The following is a 23,241-nucleotide window of genomic DNA, read 5'->3' as shown; positions in this document are numbered from 1 at the left end:
TGCAGGGCACAAAGCTGCACTCGGGCCTCACCTACGCCTCCGGAGCAGGCATGGGCTCAAGTCAGGCCCGCGTGGGCACATACTTAGTCAGTGGGCTAACCCAGCGCCCATGAAGGGCCACCCACAGCCCAGGAAAAGACTGGGCCGCAGGCTCTCATGTTCTCTGCCTTCCTAATCAGCGCCCAGGAATAATACCACTCATTCTCCACTTTTCTCAAGTTCACGGACTCATTTTATAATGTCATTCTTATCTACTAGATTTCTTGCCACTTTTAAACTCAGACTGTACTTTTACCAAAGCCTCTGTTCTCCATTCAAATTGGTCTCATAATTCATTACCTTCAAAAAACTTAGAACTAGAGAAAGGGAAATTTCCCCTACATAATCCTCTGATCAAATTATCCCACTATTTATTTTCTATAAATATTTCACATTTGTATTTACCCTTAGAATGTTATCTATGCAGTTGTTTCAAAGTCTATGCACTTTTAAAAACTGAGATAGAATTCACATGCCATAAAAGGCACCATTAAAATAATTTATGTGCTTTGTATATCAGGATCAGCCTTATCAAACTTTGTGTGTAAGACTTTGAAAGACAGGAACCGTATTTTTCTTTTCATCCAGCCATACACACACTTAAAGCTACTGTTTACTCGGTAATGTTGAGTTCAACTGACAGAACTTTTAAGGGCATGTAGACCAAACAAAGGATTGGAATGATCTGGCTTAGTGACATATGGAAAAATCAAAAGGGTCTAAACCAAAGTTATTAAAAGTGGAGAGCTTTGACAAACGTTATGAAAGAAGTGGTTAAAATGCTGGCAGACACTCACTGCTTTAATCCTTCTCCAGCACTGAGATACAAAGGGAACCCTTAAAAGTTCACTGCTGTGTCACTATTGAGCACAAGATATCAGTTACTAAAACTGCAGACCAGCAGCACAGTAATGGCAGCATGCTGTCTTATCACCACTTTGCTGGGTGCCTCTTTAACAACAAAGAGGCTATGCTACCTTAACAGATCTTATGTTTCACAAAAAATAAAAATAAGAACCAGACATCATCAAAATGGCAGCATGAGGTGAGCCTCTGTAAATCTCCCCTAGAATTTACAACAAATTCAACAACTATAACTCCACAAAGGTCTCCCTGCACAGCAGACAGGCAAGACGAAGAGGCCCACTACTGAATTCACCTAAAGGTGGGCAAATCGTGCGACCAGGGTATGAGGGAAGGGAGAAGTGTGGAGACAGAGCCGCGGGTGCAGGACGCAGACCTAGCTCAGTGCTCCGAGCTCGCTGCATCCCGGAACTACCGCAGCTGCGGGAGAGGGAAGGACTCAGAATGATAGGGCTCCGCTTATGGCCCACAGGGCTGAGGGGACAGCATATAACACGGCTGAACCCAACATTCACACATTCACGGCAGAGACCTCGGAGAAAAGACTGAGGGAAGAAGGCTGAAAACGGTGGTCTAAGCCCACACTGCCATAGAGAATGGAAGCCTTAGGCACTGAGACTGGCCACACCCTCCCAACCCTCCCTGAGCTCACCCTGCCCCCAGCTGCCCGGTGCTAGAAGCAGAACAGTAGCAGTGTCAGATCAAAAGAAGAGCATATTTGCAGTTCTGGGAACTGTGATCCACAGACACACATTTGCAGCCCAAATAATTCCGGCAAAGGGGAGGAGCTGTGGAAGCAGCACTGGCTGTGGTGGTGGTCACCGCCATTGCTCTGGGCCACCTCTCACAACCCACCCCGCAACTCTCCCCACCTATCTGGGAGGATGCCTGGAGGAAAAAACAACTGCTGAAACACAGGAGCAGTGAATCTGGTGCAAGAAGACCTTTGGAACTTCAAAAGTTATCCACATCCCCACTATGACCCAAGGGAACTGTTAACATTGGAAAAGCCTGTCTTCCAAGGAATCCCCACGTTGTGTGAGAAGCTGGAATAGTCCAGAGAAAACATAACACAACAGTGTGCGAGAGATAAAAAGGCTGCAGTCAGAGAAAAAATAAAACATTCTACCATCACGTACTGGAAAACAAAACAAAGACCTCTTCCTATCAACCTGTTGCAGAACTCACTCCTGTAGATGTCTATGAAGAGAAATAATAAATTATTAATTGCCATGAACAACCAAGGTAAAAAGACAGCTCAGATAGAAAGTGAAAAGTCTCCAGAAAATGAACTTAAAAGTATGGCAATATGTGACTTAAATGACAGAGAATTCAAGATTGCACTTCTGAAAAAACTCAACGAGATGCAAGAAAACACAGAAAAGCATTTCAATGAACTCAGAAACAGAATCAAAAAACAACATGAACATTTTACCAAAGAGATTGAAATTTTACAAAACAACCAAATAGAATTTCTGGAGATTAAGAACTCAATAGAAGAAATGAAGAATGAAATGGCTTAGGTAGCAGAATTGACCACATGGAGGAAAGAATCAGTGACATCAAAGATAGAAACCTGGAAATGACTTGAGACTTTAAAGAAATGAAAGAAATATAGAAGATATATCTGACTCCATCAGAAACAGCAATATAAGAATAATGGCCATACCAGAAGGGGAAGAAAGAGAGATATGTTTGACTATATTCAAACAAATAGTCAATGCGAACTTCCCAAACTTGTGGAAAGAACTGGATCCTCGAGTCCAACAGGCAAACATAACACCTAATTACCTCAACCCCAACAGGCCTTCTCCAAGGCACACTGCTTTGAAGCTGTCAAAAATCAACAACAAAGAAAGAATCCTTAAGGCAGCCAGGGAAAACAAGACTGTAACCTACAAAGGAAAGCCCATTAGATTATCATGAGATTTCTCGGCAGAAACTCTACAAGCCAGGAAGGAGTGGAACCAAATGCCAGGAAGGAGTGGAACCAAATATTCAAACTATTGAAAGAGAAAAATTATGAGCCAAGAATAATATACCCAGCAAAAGATATCCTTTAGACATGAAGGAGCAATAAAGACCTTTCCAGACATAGAGAAGCAGGGAATTTTCTAATACACGACCTGCACTACAAGAAATACTAAAGGAGGCTATTCGACCACCATCAACAGGGACAATTTGTGGCCACATAAAAAGGGGGAGACTAAATTTCTGAACGGGAATATGGGAATGGAGAAAGTAGGCAAGCTGAAGAAAATGGAATACTCTAAATATCAAACTTTCTTTTACATAAATTATGGGTAACCACTCACAAAAAATCCAGAACTGAAATACATACTGTAATAAAAGAAAACAGAGAGAGAAAATCATAGAATACCACCACACTTGAAAAAAAAAAACAACAAAAAGGCAAAGAAGCAATGGAGACACAGTCTTACCAGAAAACTAAAGATAGAATGACAGGAAATCCTCACATATCAATAATCACCCTATATGTAAATGGACTGAACTCACCAATAAAAAGGCACAGAGTAGCAGATTGGATCAAAAAACTAAACCCAACCATATGCTGTCTCCAAGAGACAAATCTCAGCTACAAGGATAAGCATAGACTCAAAGTGAAAGGGTGGAAATTGATACTCGAAGCAAATGGTACCCAGAGAAAATCAGGTGTAGCCATAATGATATCAGATGAAACAGAATTCAGGGTGAAAAGGGTAACAAGAGACAAAGATGGACATTTCATAATGGTAAAGGGGACTATACAACAAGAAGACATGACAGTCATTAATATTTATGTCTCCACAAATATTGGGAGCACCGAAATATACCAAGCAACTACAAACTGAACTAAAGGGAGAAATTGACCAAAACACAATTATACTAAGGGACCTAAATATATCATTGACAGCTATGCATAGATCATCCAAACAGGAGATAAATAATGGAATAGCAGCCCTAAATGATACATTAGATGAAATGGACATAATTGACATTTATAAAGAACTTCATCCTAAAACATCAGACTGTACATTTTTTCCTAGTGTGCATGGAACATTCTCGAGGATAGACCATATATTGGGACACAAAGCTAACCTCAGCAAATCTAAGAAGACTGAAATCATACCAAGCATGTTCTCTGATCACAAGTCTTTGAAATTGGATATCAACTGCAACAAGAAGGCAGGAAGAAACACAAATACATGGAGATTAAACAACATACTTCTAAAGAATGACCGGGTCAAAGAAGAAATTAGAGGAGAAATCAAAAGATACATAGAAACAAATGACAATGAAAATACATCCTACCAAAAGTTTTGGAATGCAGCGAAAGCAGTTTTAAGAGGGAAATTTATATCATTACAGGCCTATCTCAAGAAACAAGAAAAATCCCAAATAAATAACCTCATGTTACACCTTAAAGAACTAGAAAAAGAAGAACAAGTGAAACCCAAGGTCAGCAGAAGAAAGGAAATAACAAAAATCAGAGTAGAACTAAATGAAATAGAGAACAAAAGGACAATAGAAAAAAATAATGTGACAAAGAGTTCTTTGCAAAGATTAACAAAATTGACAACTCCTTGGCTAGCCTCCCTAAGATAAAAAGAGAGAAGAAGTAATTAACAAAATCAGAAATGAAAAAGGGGAAGTTATCACGGACACCACAGAAATACAAAGGATCATCCAAGAATACTATTAAGGATTATATGCCACCAAATTCAATAACCTAGAAGAAATGGACAAGTTCTTAGAAACATATAGCCTTCCTAGGCTGAATCAGGAAAAACTGAAACTCTAAACAGACCGATCACCAGTAACGAAATTGAATCAGTCATCCAAAACCTTCCCAAAAGCAAAAGTCTGGGACCAGATGGCTTCACTAGTCAATCCTACCAAACCCTCAAAGAGGATTTAATACCAATCCTGGTCAAACTCTTCCAAAACATTGAAGAAGAGACAGTACTCCCTAACTCATTTTATGAGGCCAACATTACCCTGATACCATAACCTGGTAAGGACAACACAAAAAAAGAGAACCTACAGACCAATATCTCTGATGAATACAGATGCAAAAATCCTAAACAAAATTCTAGCAAATCGAATACAAAAATGTATTAGAAAGATTGTTCATCACGACAAAGTGGAGTTCATCCCAGGGGCACAAGGATGGTTCAACATATGCAAATCCATCAATGTGATACATCACATAAACAAAATAAAGGACAAAAATCATATGATTATAACAACTGATGCAGAAAAAGCATTTGATAAGATACAACATCCATTTATCACTAAAACACTTAACAAAATGGGTACAGAAAGAAAATACCTTAACATAAAAAGGCCACATATGACAAACCCTCAGCTAATCTCATAATTAATGCGGAAAAACTGAAGCCCTTTGCTCTACATTCATGAACACGACAGGGCTGTGCCCTGTCAACTCTGCTTTTCAACATAGTGTTGGAAGTCCTTGCCAGAGCCATCAGGCAAGAGAAAGAAATAAAAGGCATCCAAATTGGGAATGAAGGAATTAAATGTCACGCTTTGCAGATGGCATGATGCTATATATAGAAAACCCTAAAGACTCCACCAAAAAGCTATTAGGAACAATCAACAAATACAGTAAAGGTGCTGGCTACAAAATCAACGTACAAAAGTCCACTGCTTTCGTATATACTAACAATGAAATCTCAGAAAAAGAAATACAAAAAATAATTCCCCTTGCAATTGCAGCAATAAGAATACCTAGGAATAACCTTAACCAAGGATGTGAAAGACCTATATGCTAAAAACTATAAAACATTTTTAAAAGAAATTGGAAGAAGACACAAAGAAATGGAAAGACATTCCTTGCTCATGGATTGGAAGAATCAACATAGTTAAAATGGCCATATTACCCAAAGCAATATACAGATTTAATACAATCCCCATCAAAATCCCAATGGCATTTTTAAAAGAAACAGAACAAAAAAATCATCAGATTTGTTTGGAACCACAAAAGACCCTGAATAGCCAAAGCAATCTTAAGAAAAAAGAACAATGTTGAAGGCATCACACTCCCTGACTTTAGCTTGTACTACAGGGCTACAATAATCAAAACAGCATGGTATTGGCAGAAAAACAGACACATAGACCGATGGAATAGAATTGAGAACCCAGAAATAAAACCACACAAATATGGACAGACAATTTGTGACAAAGAAGCAGAAAACATACAATGGAGAAAAGACAGCCTCTTCAATATGTGGTGCTGGCAGAATTGCAAAGCCACATGCAAAAGAATGAAACTGGACCGCTATCTGTCACCATGTACCAAAATTAATTCAAAATGGATGAAAGACTTAAGCATACGACATGAAACAATAAACTGCACAGAATAAAACATAGGTACTAAACTTATGGACCTTGGGTTCAAAGAGTGTTTTATGAATTTGACTCCAAAGTCAAGGGAAGTAAAAGCTAAAATAAATGAATAGGACTATATCAAACTTGAAAGCTTCTGTACAGCAAAAGAAACTATCGACAAAATAAAGAGGCAACGAACTGAGTGTGAGAAGATTTTTGCAAACAGTGCCTTCGATAAGGGGCTAATATCCAAAATATACAAGGAACTCATGAAACTCAACAACCAAACAAACAAACAACCCAATTGAAAAATGGGCAGAGGACCTGAAGAGACATTTCTCCAAAGAGGACATACAAATGGCAAATACACATATGAAAAAATGCTCAACATCACTAATCATCAGAGAAATGCAAATAAAAACCACAATGAGATCTCACCTCACCCCAGTCAGAATGGCTATCATCAACAAGACAAATAGTAACAAGTGTTGGAGAGGCTGTGGAGAAACAGGAACCCTCATACACTGTTGGTGGGAATGCAGACTGGTGCAGCCGTTATGGAAGGCAGTGTGGAGGGTCCTCAAGAAATTACAAATAGAATTACCATATGACCCAGCAATCCCTCTCCTGAGTATCTACCCAAAAAATCTGAAAACATTTATCCATAAAGACACGTATGCTCCAATGTTCATTGCAGGTTTATTTAGGGTGGCCAAGACATGGAAACAACCAAAATGTCCGGAAACAACCAAAATGTCCTTCGATAGATGAATGGATAAAGAAGTTGTGGTATATATACACAATGGAATACTATTCGGCAGTAAGAAAAGATGAAATAGGACCATTTGTGACAACATGGATGGATCTTGAGATTATAATGCTAAGCAAAATAAGTCAGACAGAAAAAGCAGAGAACCATATGATTTCACTGATATGTGGTATATAAACCAAAAGAAACAAAAAACAAGAAAAAGAAATGAGAAACAGAGACTCATAGACACAGAGGGGTGTGGTAGGTGAGGGTAAAGGGGATCAAATATATGGTGATGGAAGGAGAACTGACTCTGGGTGGTGAGTACACAAGGAGATTCATAGATGATGTAATACAGAATTGTATACCTGAAATCTATGTAACTTTACTAACAATTGTCACCCCAATAAACTTTAATTTGAAAAAAAAGAAAAAAAAGAAAAAAACTTGTCTTGATGTATACTGCTGGCTATCGTCACTTGATAGTTAGGGACTTTGTCATAAAGGTGCCCAATGCAAAATGGTAACAGGACTGACCTTTTCAGTGTGACCCCGTAGCTACTTAAGAGGATGGACAGACAGCAAATTCCCAAGGCTATAGTTATGTTATAAATATTAGTCATTTGCAAAAAAGGAAGTCCTGGACACTGACGGTACCAATAAGGAATTTATTTTATTTTATTGGGGAATATTGGGAAATAGTGTGTTTCTCCAGGGCCCATCAGCTCCAAATCAAGTCATTGTTCTTCAGTCTAGTTGTGGAGGGCGCAGCTCAGCTGCAAGTCCAGTTGCCGTTTTCAATCTTTAGTTACCGGGGGTGCAGCCCACCATCTCATGCAAGAATTGATTCGGCAACCTTGTGGTGGGGAGCTCGTGCTCTAACCTACTGAACCATCCGGCTGCCCCTCTGGAAGCTCAGCAGCAGCTCGTTGTCTTCAATCTAGCTGTGGAGGGCGCAGCTCACCGGCCTGTATGGGAATCGAACCAGCAACCCTGTTGTTCAGAGCTTACACTCTAACCAACTGAGCCATCCGGCCACCCCCAATAAGAAATTTTTGTCAATACTAAATGTCTGAGGCGCTAAAATCAAGGAAGTTTATAGATCTCTTGTCAGGGAGCAGAGAAAGGATGGAAATGAGGAAAACTCCCTGGTAATTATAGAGCTGATTCATTCCTAAGGGGCTCAGAAGCAGTGAGAGAACGTGGGGGACATTTTCGGAGCTCAGGGATCTTCCATCTGCCTGGCACTGGCCTGTACTCCCCAGGATGGGCAGTAAGGCCCAGCAAAGTGGTCCATCTGTCCCATAAAGAGAGGGCATCAGTTTAGTCCCCCCCACGCAGAGAAGGTCGTGTCCTTCAAGTCCTACAGCCCTCGCGGCCCCCCCCCCCCCCGTGACTGAGGACCTCTCACCGCTGCCGAGAACTGTTCACAGGACAACCCGTGAAGGGTACAGAGCTCTCAGCCCAATCCCCAGAGAAAGTGCCAGTGAGTTGGGATGTGATCGTTGTGATGTCTTGTTCATTTTAAATCTCTGAGTTAAGAGTGATCATGTATAGAAATGCAGTGTTATTGAACATAAAAATCCCTCTCTCCTTTTTCCTTTCTGTAGGCCTACTAATTTCTACAGAAAGGAAAAAACGGACAGAGATTTATGTTTGTAAAAAAATCAAGTGGATTAAATAGTATGTTTGATGCTCTTATTGGACAAAAACATAACCAAAGTGGCTCTAACATCCAATACTATTAAACCCAAAATCTCTAAGACAATCCGGGGTTGTCACATCAGGCCAAATAATTTAGAAGGAGAAAGAATGAAGGAGAAGGAACTTACAACTGAGTCCTCTCATGTGCCGACTGTACTGTGCTATGTGGTTTACACCCTTCTTGTTCAGTTCACTGAATCCTCAAATAAAACAAGGTAGTTGCTACTTATGCCCATTTTAGAAATGATTAAACTGAGGTTCAAAGAGGTTAAGTAGCTTGTTCAAGGATGCACAAAGGAAACGTGGATCATCTTATATTTAATAATCTTAATCTTTTCAAGGTCTATACTCTGCTATTCCTGCTGTCATCAAACACACAAGTTTTGTTTTTATTTCCATCATTATTCATCACAATATTTTCTGTGTCCACTGTGATTTCTTCTTTGACCATAGCAAGTAAGAAGCACACTGCTTATATTACAAACATATTGGAAAACTCTAGTCATCGTTTCATATTGATTTATAGTTTAATTCTACTGTATTCCAATATCATGCTCTACATGATTTCTATACTTTGTTGCAACTTGTTATAACGTCCAGCATATGGTCACTTCGTAATTGTTCTGTGAGCAAGTTTTGTGCTCTTGAAAAGAATTTTATATTCTAAAGTTTCTGGTTTCCATGTTCTATTTCTGTAATATAAGCTAAATTTGGTTGTTCAATCAAATCTTCACTACTGCTACTGATTTTGATTTGCTTTTTTTATCAGTTTGACAGAAGTATATTAAAAACCTACTATTTATCTTTATAGTTCTGTCAATTTTGAGATTATGTAATTGAGTGTTTATAAATTTTGAAACTGTTATATCATTTTATATTTCTGGTATGTTTAATATTTTATTATCAAGAAACGTCCCATCTTACCTGAAGTCATGGTTCATGCCTTAAAGTATATTTTTACCAGCTTCCTTTTTCGAAGCTGAAACTTCTTTTTTCATGCGTTATCTCATATACTCACAATGCTACTATAAAACAGTCAATGTTATTGTCATCATTCTACAGGTGAGGAAACTAGACACTGGGAAGTTATCTTCCGTGTGTCAGAAAAACAGCGGGAGATCCAGTCAAGATTCAAACCCAGGGGTGGACGGGTGGCTCATCTGGTTAGAGCATGAGCTCTGGGCAATGGGGCTGCCAGTTCGATTCCCACATGGGCCAGCAAGCTGTGCCCTCCGCAACCAGAATGAAGTCAATGAGCCGCCACTGAGCTCCAGGGTGACCAGATGGCTCAGCTGGTTGGAGCACGGGTTCTCAACCACAAAGTTGCCAGTTCAATTCCCACAAGGAATGGTGGGCTGTGCCCCCTACAACTAACAACGGAGACTGGACCTGGAGCTGCGCCCTCCACAACTAAAATTGAAAGGACAACAACTTGACTTGGATGGAGCTGATGAGTCCTGGGAAAAACACACTACTGTTCCCCAATATAAATAAATAAATAAATAAATAAATAAATAAATAAATAAATAAATAATCTTTTTTAAAAAAGATTCAAACCCACATCTCTTCTAAACACATCAGCTGTTAATATATTTATTACAAACAAAATAAAACCTTTTACTGAAAGGATCAGATGGTATTTATAATCAATCTTCATTTTTTTGTAGCTGTTTTCTATAACCACTCTGAGATAACAAATACCAGCTAACTTTACTCTTATAAAATTAATGCATTTCTTCAAACATTTATTAAGCAACTAACATGTGAAAAGCTATCCAATTTATAGAGGTTCTCTAACACATGGTGAATGTCTTAGCAATAACTGAAGAAAATTGTGAAATTTTACAGACAGATGAAAGAAGCAAAAAAAAGAGAATGAAATGATAACCCCCCTCTCCCAATCTACTACCTTTCTGACATCGCATACAGCCTAAAAGAAAAAAAAAAGAGAAAATGAAGTTCACACATAGTTTTGATGAAGAAGGTGCTCAAATGTACACAGGGACAAATCTGGTGGTGGAGACAGGTCTGGGAAGTTAAATATTAATCTTGTCATAGTTAAAATATGCAACACAGCTCTGTCTTCTTGTAATAAGCCTGTTAGCAGACAGGGAGCTGTAAATAAATAGTATTTACCAAAAAGAAAAAGAAAGAAAAAGATTTAAAATGTAAACTTAAAAAATAATATAATATAAATAGGTAAGAATTATGATAAAAGTAAAGGTTGACAAAGATGAAGAGTGACTCAGTCAACAGAGGACTCTAGCCTCCCTAGTACATGCATAAAGGAGACACAGTACAGGATTTAAATGTCCATCAAGTAAGAACAAATGAGCTCTCCACGGGTTCTCAGAGAAAAGGAAATGTTCAGTGTGGAACATGATCCTCAACCACTTCCTTACCCACAACATGATGACTTGCAGAGATCTGCTTTTAACAAGGTGTCTTACTGCGGGTCTCTGCTATCACAGCACAGAGCAATTTATCAGTAACGACGTGGGATGCTCTACCAGAACAATGACACCCAGTGTTTGGGCCTTTCTTGTTGCAGGGCTGAATGCCAGCACATCATCTAGAACAAGGGTCCTAGACTCATGTCTGCAGGGACCAAAGATAATGTGCGTCAAGCAAACCATTTTAGAGGAAAAAGAAGTACTTTGGACACTAAAACACAGATCCCATATGAAACAGACAAGAATATTCTTTCTTTATTCAAAGCAATATGCTTGCATTTATCTTGGACTATCTAGTACTCTTATACCTTTTGCTGTTTCGCGTTAGAAATGATGACAGAAATTTCTCTGCTGTGAGAGAACCAACAGTGCAATCAATACCTCTGACAAGTGGCAGATGACACTCAGCCTCAGGACTGAGGAAATGATAAAATGGTGGAGTGTGGCAAACTGAAAAGCACAAGCTTCATCAAAAAGATAACTTTCACTTGATGTGCTATAATAAAAAATAGGTATTTGGTCTTTGTGCCTAATTCCTGGCACAGAGTTCCTGAAACCCTTGGCATTTCCTGAGTGACAAGAGGTGAGACACAGCTTCTATCACCCATCATGAGCCCCCGCCAACCACAGCAGAACTTACACCACGAGGTGCTGCACTCCCGCTCCCTCTGGACGCACCACCCTCCCGGCACCTCCATGTTTTCACCAACCTGAACCGCTCTGAACTCCATCACTGGGGGTGTTCTGTGGAGACTTCATTACACAGGTAATACTCATTAAATCACTGTCCACTAGTGATTAGCTCCATCTCCAGCCCCTGTCCCCTCCTGGAGGCTGCGGGGTGGGGCTGAAAGTTCCAGCCCTCTGATCACCCCATCCAGAGGCTTTTCAGAGGCCCCTAAGAGTCACCTCATTAGTGTCAGTTCTGGTACGGTTGAACGGGGCTTATTATGGATAACAAAAGCATGTATCTCACATTACCCTTGCCAATATGTGATGTCCAGAGTAGCCTGCTGGAGGACAAGAGGCTACATGAATAGAGGCCCCAATTGTCCCAGCCAAGGCCATCACCACCAGTCGACCTAGCAGATCCACCAACTGACTAGCCATAGGAACAACACTGAGATCAGCAAAGCCAGCCAGGACCCAGAGACCTCCCAGCCGATCCCGAATTATGAGCTAAGTAAATGGTTGTTAGTTTGAGTGATTCAGTTTTGAGGTGAGTGGTTACAGCAAAAGATAACTGATACATGCTATAGTACATCGGTTATATGCCTATCAAACATACCATTACGAAAGCATTTGTTTTGGTGGAATTCAGAGGGCTTTTCCTTAAAAGAAAGGGCTTTGATTGTCCAATCACCATCAGCCCTATTATTAACGATAAGTATCATACACATCCTTGTGGCTTTCATTAGCCCCTGGGTGGACAAACAAAAACATAAAGCTACTAAGAGTGGAACAGCTTACTCGTTTGTCTAAGGCGTTTGCTCCTATATTCCATAAATTCTCGAGGACCACGCACTGCAGTCATTCCCCTCAGTGGCAGAACTGTCAGCAAAGAGCCATATGCTTCAGAGCTTGAAGGGAGACTGCAATCTCCTTATGGAAAAGTTAAGTATCCTAAGAGGGCAACTAGCCTGAATGGAAATGCTTGCATGAGGGTCAAAGGAAGACAACTGATAAAGTCAAGATTCTCCTCAAAAGATACCAGAGTATGAGTTAGGTATCGCACTAATTTAGTGAAAAAATTATTTTTTTTTTAAAAAAAAGTAAACCCAACCCCCAAAAACATTATTTCATAGTGTATTCTCAAAGATAAAATGGTTGCAAAAGGTTCACCTAATAACTGAGCTGAACGAGCTGACCTGCTGCGTAGAATTAGCACTATAAACATTAGGGGTAACGTCTAAAATTCATTACCTCTGTGCTTTATGCGTAAATCTATATAGCCTTGTTTTTCTGAAAGAAACTAAGACACAAGAGACAATTGGTATTTAAAACCCACCTAAGCCACAGAAATACAAAAAAATATTATCTGAACTTAGAGAAGCATTTTAGTTCTCCATTTTCTCTTGGGCCATGGAGGTATTTTGAAAGTAGGGCCAATCTCAGGAGACTATTTTGTTTGACTACTCTATGGCCTACAGTATTTGAAACGTGTAGTTTTATGACACATTTTAGTATTCTGTATGCCAACTGTTATTGCTCTTTTTATTTTTTCTGAACTATTCACATCTTTCATTGAGGAAATGTGGGGGTAGGAGGGTTGCCTTATACTGGGGCACACACATTATTCCCATGATTGCTCTTCAGAGAAAGGTACACCTCTAGATTATGCTCTTCAATCCATCTCTATCAGTGTCTCAATTACAGAAATTCTTCCCAGATCCTAGCACTAACCTGTCGATCTCAGCTTTTTCTTTTTCTCTGTGTCTAGATAGGTATTTCAATGGGTAACAAGAAGTGCTAACTCTTTGAGGTCCAAAGGTAAAATGGCTATTTTCTACATTTTCTCTCCTATGCCAAGGAAAGGACATAACTAAAAAAGTAATGAAATTCCCTAAACTCTTAATATTAGTAGTTAGAAGGCAGTTTAAAAAATTTTTTTTTAAAAAAAACCTCCCTTTTCTGAGTATTCTTTCTTTCTTGAGTGTTCCTCATAGGGTGCATGTTTACAAACATTTTTGTTTAGGAATAGAGAAATTTGCTAATTTCCTATTTCACCACCCCGCCACTACTAAAAGATTGGTTAGTCAATCAAGATCTGTTTCTTTGTAACCACAGCCCATCATATCCCATTTGTTTACTGATGGTAGTCAAGATTATCATGAACCTCTTGCTGACAAGAGAAAGCTCACCAGCAAGAGCGGGAAAGAGAGACCCCACTTACCCACTGTTCACTATGCGCCAAGCATTTTGCTGGTCACTTTCAAGTACATGCCTGATTTATTCTCTGTTAACTTCCTTCAATCCACGATGGCATTCACAAGGAATACCATGTGTGATCAAACAATGAATCATCTTCTCTGGTTATTGTTTTACATCCTATCCCTAGCAGATTCAATTCTTTTTAGGTATATTTGTCTTACATTTGGAATAGACTCTCTTTTTATGTATATGTGTATGTATATACTCATATATGTACATATACACACACACACATACAGTCACGTGCTACCTAATGACATTTTGGCCAACAATAGACCGCAAATATGAAGGTGGTATACCCTACAGCCTAGGTGTGTAGTGGGCTGTACCATTCAGGTTTGTGTAAGTGCACTCCAGGATGTTCCCACAAGGACGAAATCACCTAACGATGCATTTCTCAGAACACAGCCCTGTCGGTAAGCAGCGCATGACTGTATTTCCCAACTTCTCCCTCAAGAGCCATTTGAAAAACCAAGGTTTTAAACCTAACTAAAGTTTAAAAACAGGAATGCTGATCCTATGCAAAATTTACACACTTTTTGAAAACTTTTCCCTTTTCACTTTATCTTTTTATACAACTTCAAAAAGTAATATATTAGCTGTCTTTGTGACAATGTCACTGGTTTTCATATTATTGCTTGGCAGCCAATAATTTTAATCAACCTCCTTGACTGCCTATAATGCTGTTTTAAACTTTGTGCATGAACGTGCACACATGTGTGATCATTGTTCTGCAAATAACAGTCATTTATCCTAACAAATGTTTTCTCCTTTTTTCATGTTATACATTATTGGCTAGTATTTACCAAAAAAAAGAATTAAAAAGATCATTGGCTTTTATTCCTAAATGGGAATTTCCCCAATATTTCACCAGCCACCTAATGAGCATCTATAGTGTACTAGGATATATGAGTGGCATGAAGATACATAGCAGGGATCACTTGTCTCAAGGAATTCACAGTCCAATGGAGAAAGCACAGGTAGATAAAAATTTAATGTTTTCAGTGCTATCACATGTGCATAGTTCAAGAATAATGCAAAAAATAGGTCATTTCCAGGCCCTAGGAGAAAGTCACCTCCATCAGGAGAACCCTGTCTCTATGTCATCCAAACCAGCCTCATCATCTTACCTCCTAAGCCTGACCCTCCCTTACATGGTCCCTCTACGGTTATGAGGCCCTGAACACTATCATCCAATATGGCTGGAACCCTCGGTGTCATTATTTAGTCCTGTTCTATACAGGGCTCTCAGAGCCATGCAAATAGTTTGCCAAGCTTATATCTATTATGCCTCAATAATATCTTTTTCAAGACTCCTCATTCTCACTGTCTTACTTTCAATCTTGTATCTTACCTAAAGAAACATATAATCTCCTATCCAGCTTCCTGCTTCTTGGCTCTCCCATTTTATACCATGCTAGCAGACAGCCCTGCGGAAAGCAAGAGCTTTCTAAAGGGGAGCATTTGAAGTCCTCTACAATCTATTCCCAACCTTTCCAACTTGGTTTCCTGCTGCCAGTCTCTTTCCTGCACACCTTACGGTCCAGATGAACTCTATTTACATAACCGTATCACAAATACCCTAATTCCATCTCTTTCTCCAGGGGTTCTTATTAAAAAACTAGTTTCCTACCTCCCCAAGTAGCAACTCCAGACATATTTTAAGATACAAATTACATTATGGCTTCTCTAAGTTTTACCCTGCTTCTTCCAATCAGGGAAAAATTTCATTCTCTTTTGAATTCCCCAGCAATTTATTTGTGCCTCTTTGGCTTTTACTAATGCTGTCTCCCCTAATCAGAAGACTTTTAAGAGCAGAACCATCTAGGCCCCCAAATGCCAGCACTGCATGTGCTTGGTAATCAATAAATCCTGCATCTTAGTTTTGCTTTTCAGTGAACGCAGACTCAAGCAGCATGTTAATGAGCTGGACCACTCACCTGATTTCCACAGGGAATTGTGCGTTTGTGACCAGGAAACTGGAGATTTTACACTCGTGGAGCAGCTTCAAAAACCTGTTGATTTCCGGGTACATGATAGGTTCTCCCACCAGGGACAATGCACAGTGCTTTACCGTCATTCCTTCTGTAAAGCGTTGTTCTCTGACGCCTGGGACTCCTGAACAACACAGTGAAAAGGAACAAGCTCAGTAAGGCATAGACAGAGGAGAATCACTCTTACATTTCTTCATTAAAATATTTTATATTTTTCTTAATGGCTCTTTGACTTTAGAGGGCAAATTTATTTTTGATACCAGTCAAATAATACGAAACGAGGATCCAGGGGGAAAAGAAAAACTGGAGTTACCGAAACAGAAAAATCAGTCAGCAATCCCATCCTTGATTTTACTACTAATTAAACTACATCAATACAACAGGCAAAACTAACTTTGTTAGTTCTGTGTTATCTGAAACAGAACATATTACTTTTCTTAATTTGCTTTGCTCTGCATTCTTTCATGTTGGTCTAAGGAAATGAACTCAGTATACCTACATAAGGAAAAGACTCTTCCAGACGGATCATTTCCCCTTCATTTCTCAAGTACTGTTCTGTACTGAGAGTAAACACAGTTGGTCCAAAAGTGCAGAGGAGAGAGAGAGAGCTGCAGTTCTCAGTTTGGGCTTCATACTGGAATCGTTTGGAGAGCACCAAAAACTGCTGCCACCTAGGCCCACAGCCAATGGGTCTGTTTATTTGGAGTGGGTCAAGCCAGGGTGATGGGAGTTTGAAAAGTTCCTAGGGTGAGTCTAATGTGGCGCCTGGGTGGAGAGCTACGCATACACCGAAGGTCCACGCTTGTCTGCACAAGGGAATTGCTGGAGACTGTTAAACCTTTCGAACCCCAGGCCACAGAGCAGACCGATTAAATCACAATTGCTGTGGAGGAGCTCAGGCCTCAGGAGTTTTTGAAGGTCCCCAGGTGATTCCAACATGCAGACAAGCATGGGGGCCAACAGCACACACCACTGGTTTGTAACCTATTTAGACACTGGAGTTACCCCAGGACTTTTAAAATCTCCACTGTCCAGGCGGTATCCCAAGCTGATTACATCGTAATCTGTGGGGACGGGATTCAGACAGCAGCATTTTTATAAGTGATCCCAGTGTACAATGGCTTGAGAAGCACCGCTCTTGACTCAGTGTAGAAGGCATTCATGAAAGTCCCTCAACCTAGCACAAAATATGAAAGATTTGCAAAGGGTGTAAAAAGGCAAGTAAAAATATACCTCCTTTATTTCAGCTACATCTATCAAGGATCTCTAGGTTCTTCTTGCGGAACATATTTTCCCTAAATACTGCAGATTCCTCATAGAGATGGGTGGGGAGGCATGCTCATAGTCCCTCTCAGGCACTTATTAGCCATCGTTTTTTTGGGTTTTGTTAACAGTAAAAAGTACCTACCTCAAAGAATTTTTGTTAGGATTAAATGAGATAGAGCGTAAAGGCCCACTGCCTGACACACAAAATACAGTCATTAAGGATTTATTCTTATCATCACCTTTATTCTGGCTTCTTAAAATGATTAAATCCCAATCACTATCACCTTAACAACAACAACAAACCTACAGAAAACAAAGTGAGTTTCACTGCTTGCTTGTGTCTTAGTTTCCAGGAAGGGATTTTACACACCCACGCATGCACACACACACACACACACACACACACACACACACAAAACCTACTTGGAAATAAGCAAGTGCAACACCCAACCAGCATAACACAGGCTAACATGAGAGCAATCGAAAAGTGGCAAGTGATTATCTTCTTTTATGCCTGACAAACTACAATTCTAAGGATGTATTTTGGAATGTATAATTTTTTAAGAGTGAAATCTAAGATCTTAAGTGAATAAAAGTTTGAAATAAAACATGATTCTTATCTCATTCTGTGTTGACAAGACACCTAAGAATTAAGCATAAAATTTCCTTTTTGTGGAAAAAAAAAATCATTAACTTTAAACCCCATGAGCAGATGAGTAGAAAAGCAGATTTAACCTGAACTGCAGGATTAACCAAAAACTCAGAAAGCAGAGTAACCGAGCACTGGCTGGGCTCTAACCGCTGGTACAGGTGCTCCAGTAACATGGTTTGTGTCCAAGCTACTCGCCTGCTCTGTGCCCATTCTCTGATCTGTAAAATGAGGAACACACACACACACACACACACACACACACACACACACACAGCTATTATAAGAATGTAGTGAAATAAGTCACATGAAACACCTAGTGTGGTGGCAGGCCCAGCACATAAGCATTCAAAAAACTTTAGCTGTAAATATTTTTATAATGGTAGTAATAATATATTTTAGTGAAATGAAACAGGAATTCAATTATTTTAAGTAAAATGTTAATTCCATTCAATTCAACATATATTTACTGATCACCTACTATGTGCCGTGTTTTGCCTAGAAGCAGTGTTCTAGGCAAATTTTCTACCAGTAAATAAAAAGAGAAAAACTTCTCCCATTGTGAGGTTTTCATTCTTGCATGTGAGAGACAGCGAATAAACAGTAAACATAATAAATCAGTAAATTTTTTTCAATAAATTTTATTTATGTCACTACATTTTTTATTTAGATATAATTGACTCATGACATTATATTAATTTCAAGTGTACATAATTCTATATTTGTATATGTAGTGAAATGATCACCACAGCGTCTTAAATAACATCCATCACTACACAACATTACAATTTTTTTCTTGTAATGAGAAGTTTTAAGATATATCCTCTTAGTAACTGTCAAATATACAATCAAGTATTATTAACTATAGTCACCATGCTGTACATTACACCCCCAGGACTTATTTGTAAGTGGAAGTTCATTTCTTGACCCTCTTCACCCATTTTACCCCACCCCACCCCCATAACACAGGAGCCACCAGCTACATGTGACTCTTGGGCACTTGAAATGTGACTAGTGTGACTAAGGAACTGAATTTTTTGTTTTATTTAATTTTTATTAATTAAAATGTAAAGGGCCCCATGTGGCTAATGGCTACCATACAGAATATGCATTTCTTTGGCATCTGAGAAGGTGATAGGCATATGGAAAAGAAAAGGTAGAGCAGGGTAAAGAGTGGGAGTCCCAAGAAGAGAGGCAGACTGCCCTGTGAATTGGGTGGTCCAGACAAGCTTCACAGGAAAGGTGAGAGCTGATCTGAAGGAGATGAGGCAGTGGGCTGAGAGGATAACTAGAGAAAAAGCATGCAGGACTGCAGGCAGAAGAGCAAAAACCCCAAGGAGGGAGCATGCTGACATGTTGGAATGTGCATAAATGGGCAGCCAGTGCAGGGTTCTGAGAAGGGTGGTCTAATCTAGTTTCTGTTTTAAATGGATCACACTGGGTGCTATACTGAAAACAGAAGGGTAAGGAGAGAGGCTTGTCTGCCAAAAGTTATTATATAATCCAAGCAAGAAATGATGGCATCTTGGAGCAAGGTGGTGACACTGGAGGCAGCACGCAGGGACCATCCGCTGGATCGACTCTGAAGGTCCGATCAGCAGGCTTCTCTCGTGCACTAAACATACAGTACGAGCGAGAGACGTGTCCACCATTTCCACAGTGTTGGGCCTAAGCAACAGTCACCATTAACTGAAATAAAGAATGCCTTGGCGGTGGAGGGGGGCAGCTGGATGGCTCAGTTGGTTAGGGCACGAGCTCTTAACAAGGTCGCGGCTTCGATTCCCACATGGGCCAGCGAGCTGCTCCCTCCACAACTAGATTGAAAACAACGACTTGCCATCCTAGAAATGCACACTGTTCTCCAATATTCCCGATTTAAAAAAAAGGGGGGAATGCCTTGGGGATGTTAAGTAATGGGGACAAGGAAGTAAATACCATGAGTTCAGTTTTAGACATGAGAAGTTTGATATCTCTGTTAGATATCTGAATATGTGTCCAACATTCAAGTTTGGATTCTGGGAGAGAGGACTGGGTGGCAATAAACATTTTGGCAAATGGAAGGCATTTCCATCCAAGGGGCCGAGTAAGATTACCAAGGCAGTACGTATAGCATTCAAGGATACTCACACATCGAGGGAAAGGAAAGGGGGACCAGCAAAGGACACTGCCAAAGAGAAGCCAGGGAAGAAGGAGAAAAACTAAAAAAAAATAAATAAATAAAATGTAATCTTATTTTCTGAGAACTACAACTAAAAACATCATACCTAACCAATTAGACAACTTAAAAATAAACAAAAACCAAGACAAAAACAGGCCCTGTGGGGAGTGGCATTAGCAGCATGGCAGTGTGAGAGGACCTCCAAGTCTCTCCCCTTGAAGTTACAAGTTGGACATCTATAATTCAACAAAGGATTCTGTGCTCAATACACAAACACGTCTGAGAGACCCGTGCATTGAGACATAAGATACCCAGTGGGTGTATCTTATGCTCAGTGGGTGTATCTGAGCAAACAGTGGAGGGGGTTCGGGAAGGGCAAAGACGGAAGCCATGCACCGTTCAGCACTTCCCACAGACCCATCAGATGTGACACCAGTGAAAGGTCGGGGTACAACCCCACTGGGAAAACCAGAGGGGTACAGACAGTAATCTCGTGTCGGTAGCTAACACATTGAGGCTGGGCCCAGGGTCAGGAGCACAGTAGCAGTACAAAGGGTCGCAGTGTGACACAGCCCACCAACAATGGATAAAGGATTCTGCAATCACAGGAACCCTCCCACCCTGTCCCTCTGTGGTCTACCTAGCAGTAAAATCATCACTCGGCAGATCGCAAAAGGGTCAAAAAAACTTTACAGCATAAGTGGTCTATACTCACTGTTGCTAAACCCACTGGACAGAACAGAACAGCAGACATGCAAACTCACATCCCCCTGCCCACCCCATCATGGCTCAGCCAGGTAGAGGCAGCAGGGTCAACTCAGATACAGCAGTTCTGCCAGAGGCTTCTGGCTACATGAAGGCTACACGAACTTAGAAATAAAATCAATGAACAAAAGGAGTACTTCACTAAAGAGATTAAAACTATAAAAATTAAAAAAAGAAATTCTGGAGCTGAAGTATTCAATAAAGAGAGATTAAAAAATGAACTAGAAAGATTAGGAAATAGAGCTGACCAGATGAAGGAATGAATTAGTGACATAGAAGATAGAAATCCAGAAATGACACAGATTGAACAAGAGAGAGATTTGAGAGTGACAATAACAAAAAAGAACACTATGAGAACTATTTGACTCCATCAGAAAGAGTAATATAAGAATACAGAGTACACCAAAAACAGAAGAGAGGTAGAAGGGCACAGAGAGCCTATTCAAACAAATAATCAACGAGAACTTCCCAAACCTATGAAAAGACCTGGGTCCTCAAATCCAAGAGGCAAACAGAACACCTAATTACCTCAATCCAAAAAGGCCTTCTCCAAAGCACATTATATTGCAACTATCAAAAATTAATGACATCAGTGTGAGGTCGGAGGGATGGGGGGAGGGGGGTTCACAGTATGAGGGATATAAATGATGAACGTCTAAGTATTACCTTGTTTTGTACACCTGAAACTAATAAATAAATTAATTAATAAAAAATAAAAAAATAAAAAAAACTGGAAAAAAAAAAAAAGGATCAGTCATGCAGATACACTGTCATTCTGAAATGAGGTTAAGGAAGAAAAAACAGAGAAAACAGAGAAATAGCAGAAAAAAATACAGAACAGTTAAAAGATGAGTTTTCTAAAAGAAAGGGCCCACTGAATGTCAAGTATATTAAATGATATAAGAAAAAAAAAAAAATTAATGACAAAGAAAGAATTCTCAAGGCAGCCAGGGAAAAAAAGACAATAACATAAAAAGGAAAGTCAATTAAATTATCATCAGATTTTTTCAGCAGATACTCTACAAGTTAGGAAAGAGTAGAATCAAATGTTCAAATTGTTGAAAGAGAGAAATTACGAGGTAAAAATAATACATCTAGCAAAGTTATCCCTTAGATATGAAGGAGATATAAAGACTTTTCCAGGTGTACAAAAGCTAAGGGAATTTACCAACACACAAGTACTGTATTTCAGTAAATACTGAAGGGTGCTGTTCTATCTGAAACAAAGAGACAAAAGGACACAAAACTATGAGTAAGATAACTAACACATAGACAGAAGCAGGAAATGGCAACTCTTGTTCAGAATAGGGTAATACACATTTCAATATAAAGGTTAAAGGAGGTAAGAGCATTTAAAAAATACAGTAAAGTTGCAGGAAATAACATCAATGTAGAAAAATCTGTTGCATTCCTATATACTAACAATGAAATTTCAGAAACAGAAATGAGAGAAAAAATTCCATTTCCAATTGCAACAACAACAAAAACCCTAGGAATAAACTTTAAAGGATGGTAAAGGACCTATACACTAAAAACTACAATACATTTGTCAAAGAAGACACAAAGAAATGGAAAAACATTCTGCATTCACGAATTGTAGGAATGCACATAGTCAAAATGTCCATATTACCTAAAGCAATATACAGATTTCATGTAATCCCCATCAAAATCCCAATGGCATTTTTCAAAGATGTAGAAGAAAAAGATCCATCATATTTGTATGGAACACTGAATAGCCAAAGCAATCCTGAGGGGGGATAAAAGCTGGATGTATCAGACTTCCTGACCTCATATTATACTATAAAACTACAATAATCAAACAGCATGGTATTGTCAAAAAAACAGACACACAGTCCAATGGAAAAGAACTGAGAGCCCAGAAATAGACCCACATGTGTATGGGCAACTAATTTTTCAACAAAGGAGCAAAAACCATACAATGGAGAAAAGAAAGCCCCTACAATGAATGGTGTTGGGAAAATTGGAAAACCATGTGCAAAGGAATGAAACTACACTGCTATTTGACGCCATGCACCAAAATTAACTCAAAATGGATCAAAGACATAAGACCCCCAAAAATAAAATACATAGAAGAAAACATAGGTACTAAACTTGATCTTGGAGAGGATTTTTATTAATTTGACACCAAAGGCAAGGGAAGTAAAAGCAAAAACAAATGAATGAGACTACATAAAACTAAAACACTTCTGCAAAACAATCAAAAAGGCCACCAACAAAATGGGAGAAAATGTTTGCAAACAACAAATATTTGCAAAATATTTGATAAGGGCTAATAAAAAATATATAAAGAACGC

At 39.3% G+C, this 23,241-nt stretch overlaps 1 protein-coding gene across 9 annotated transcripts in view; it reads right to left on the bottom strand.

The window, feature by feature from the left end:
* LOC308499520 (S-adenosyl-L-methionine-dependent tRNA 4-demethylwyosine synthase TYW1-like) overlaps positions 1–23,241 on the bottom strand; it is a 193,637-nt gene that overhangs the window by 50,688 nt on the left and 119,708 nt on the right. For all 9 annotated transcript variants that reach the window (XM_081053065.1, XM_081053068.1, XM_081053066.1 and 6 more), the window contains one exon: positions 16,035–16,212. In XM_081053065.1, the coding sequence (XP_080909191.1) occupies positions 16,035–16,212 (178 nt within the window). The remainder of the gene's footprint in view (positions 1–16,034; positions 16,213–23,241) is intronic.

The sequence above is a fragment of the Rhinolophus hipposideros genome, assembly GCF_964194185.1.
Source record: "Rhinolophus hipposideros genome assembly, chromosome: 7".
Classification (NCBI taxonomy): Eukaryota; Metazoa; Chordata; class Mammalia; order Chiroptera; family Rhinolophidae; genus Rhinolophus; species Rhinolophus hipposideros.
This window is presented reverse-complemented; position numbering and strand designations above follow the sequence as displayed.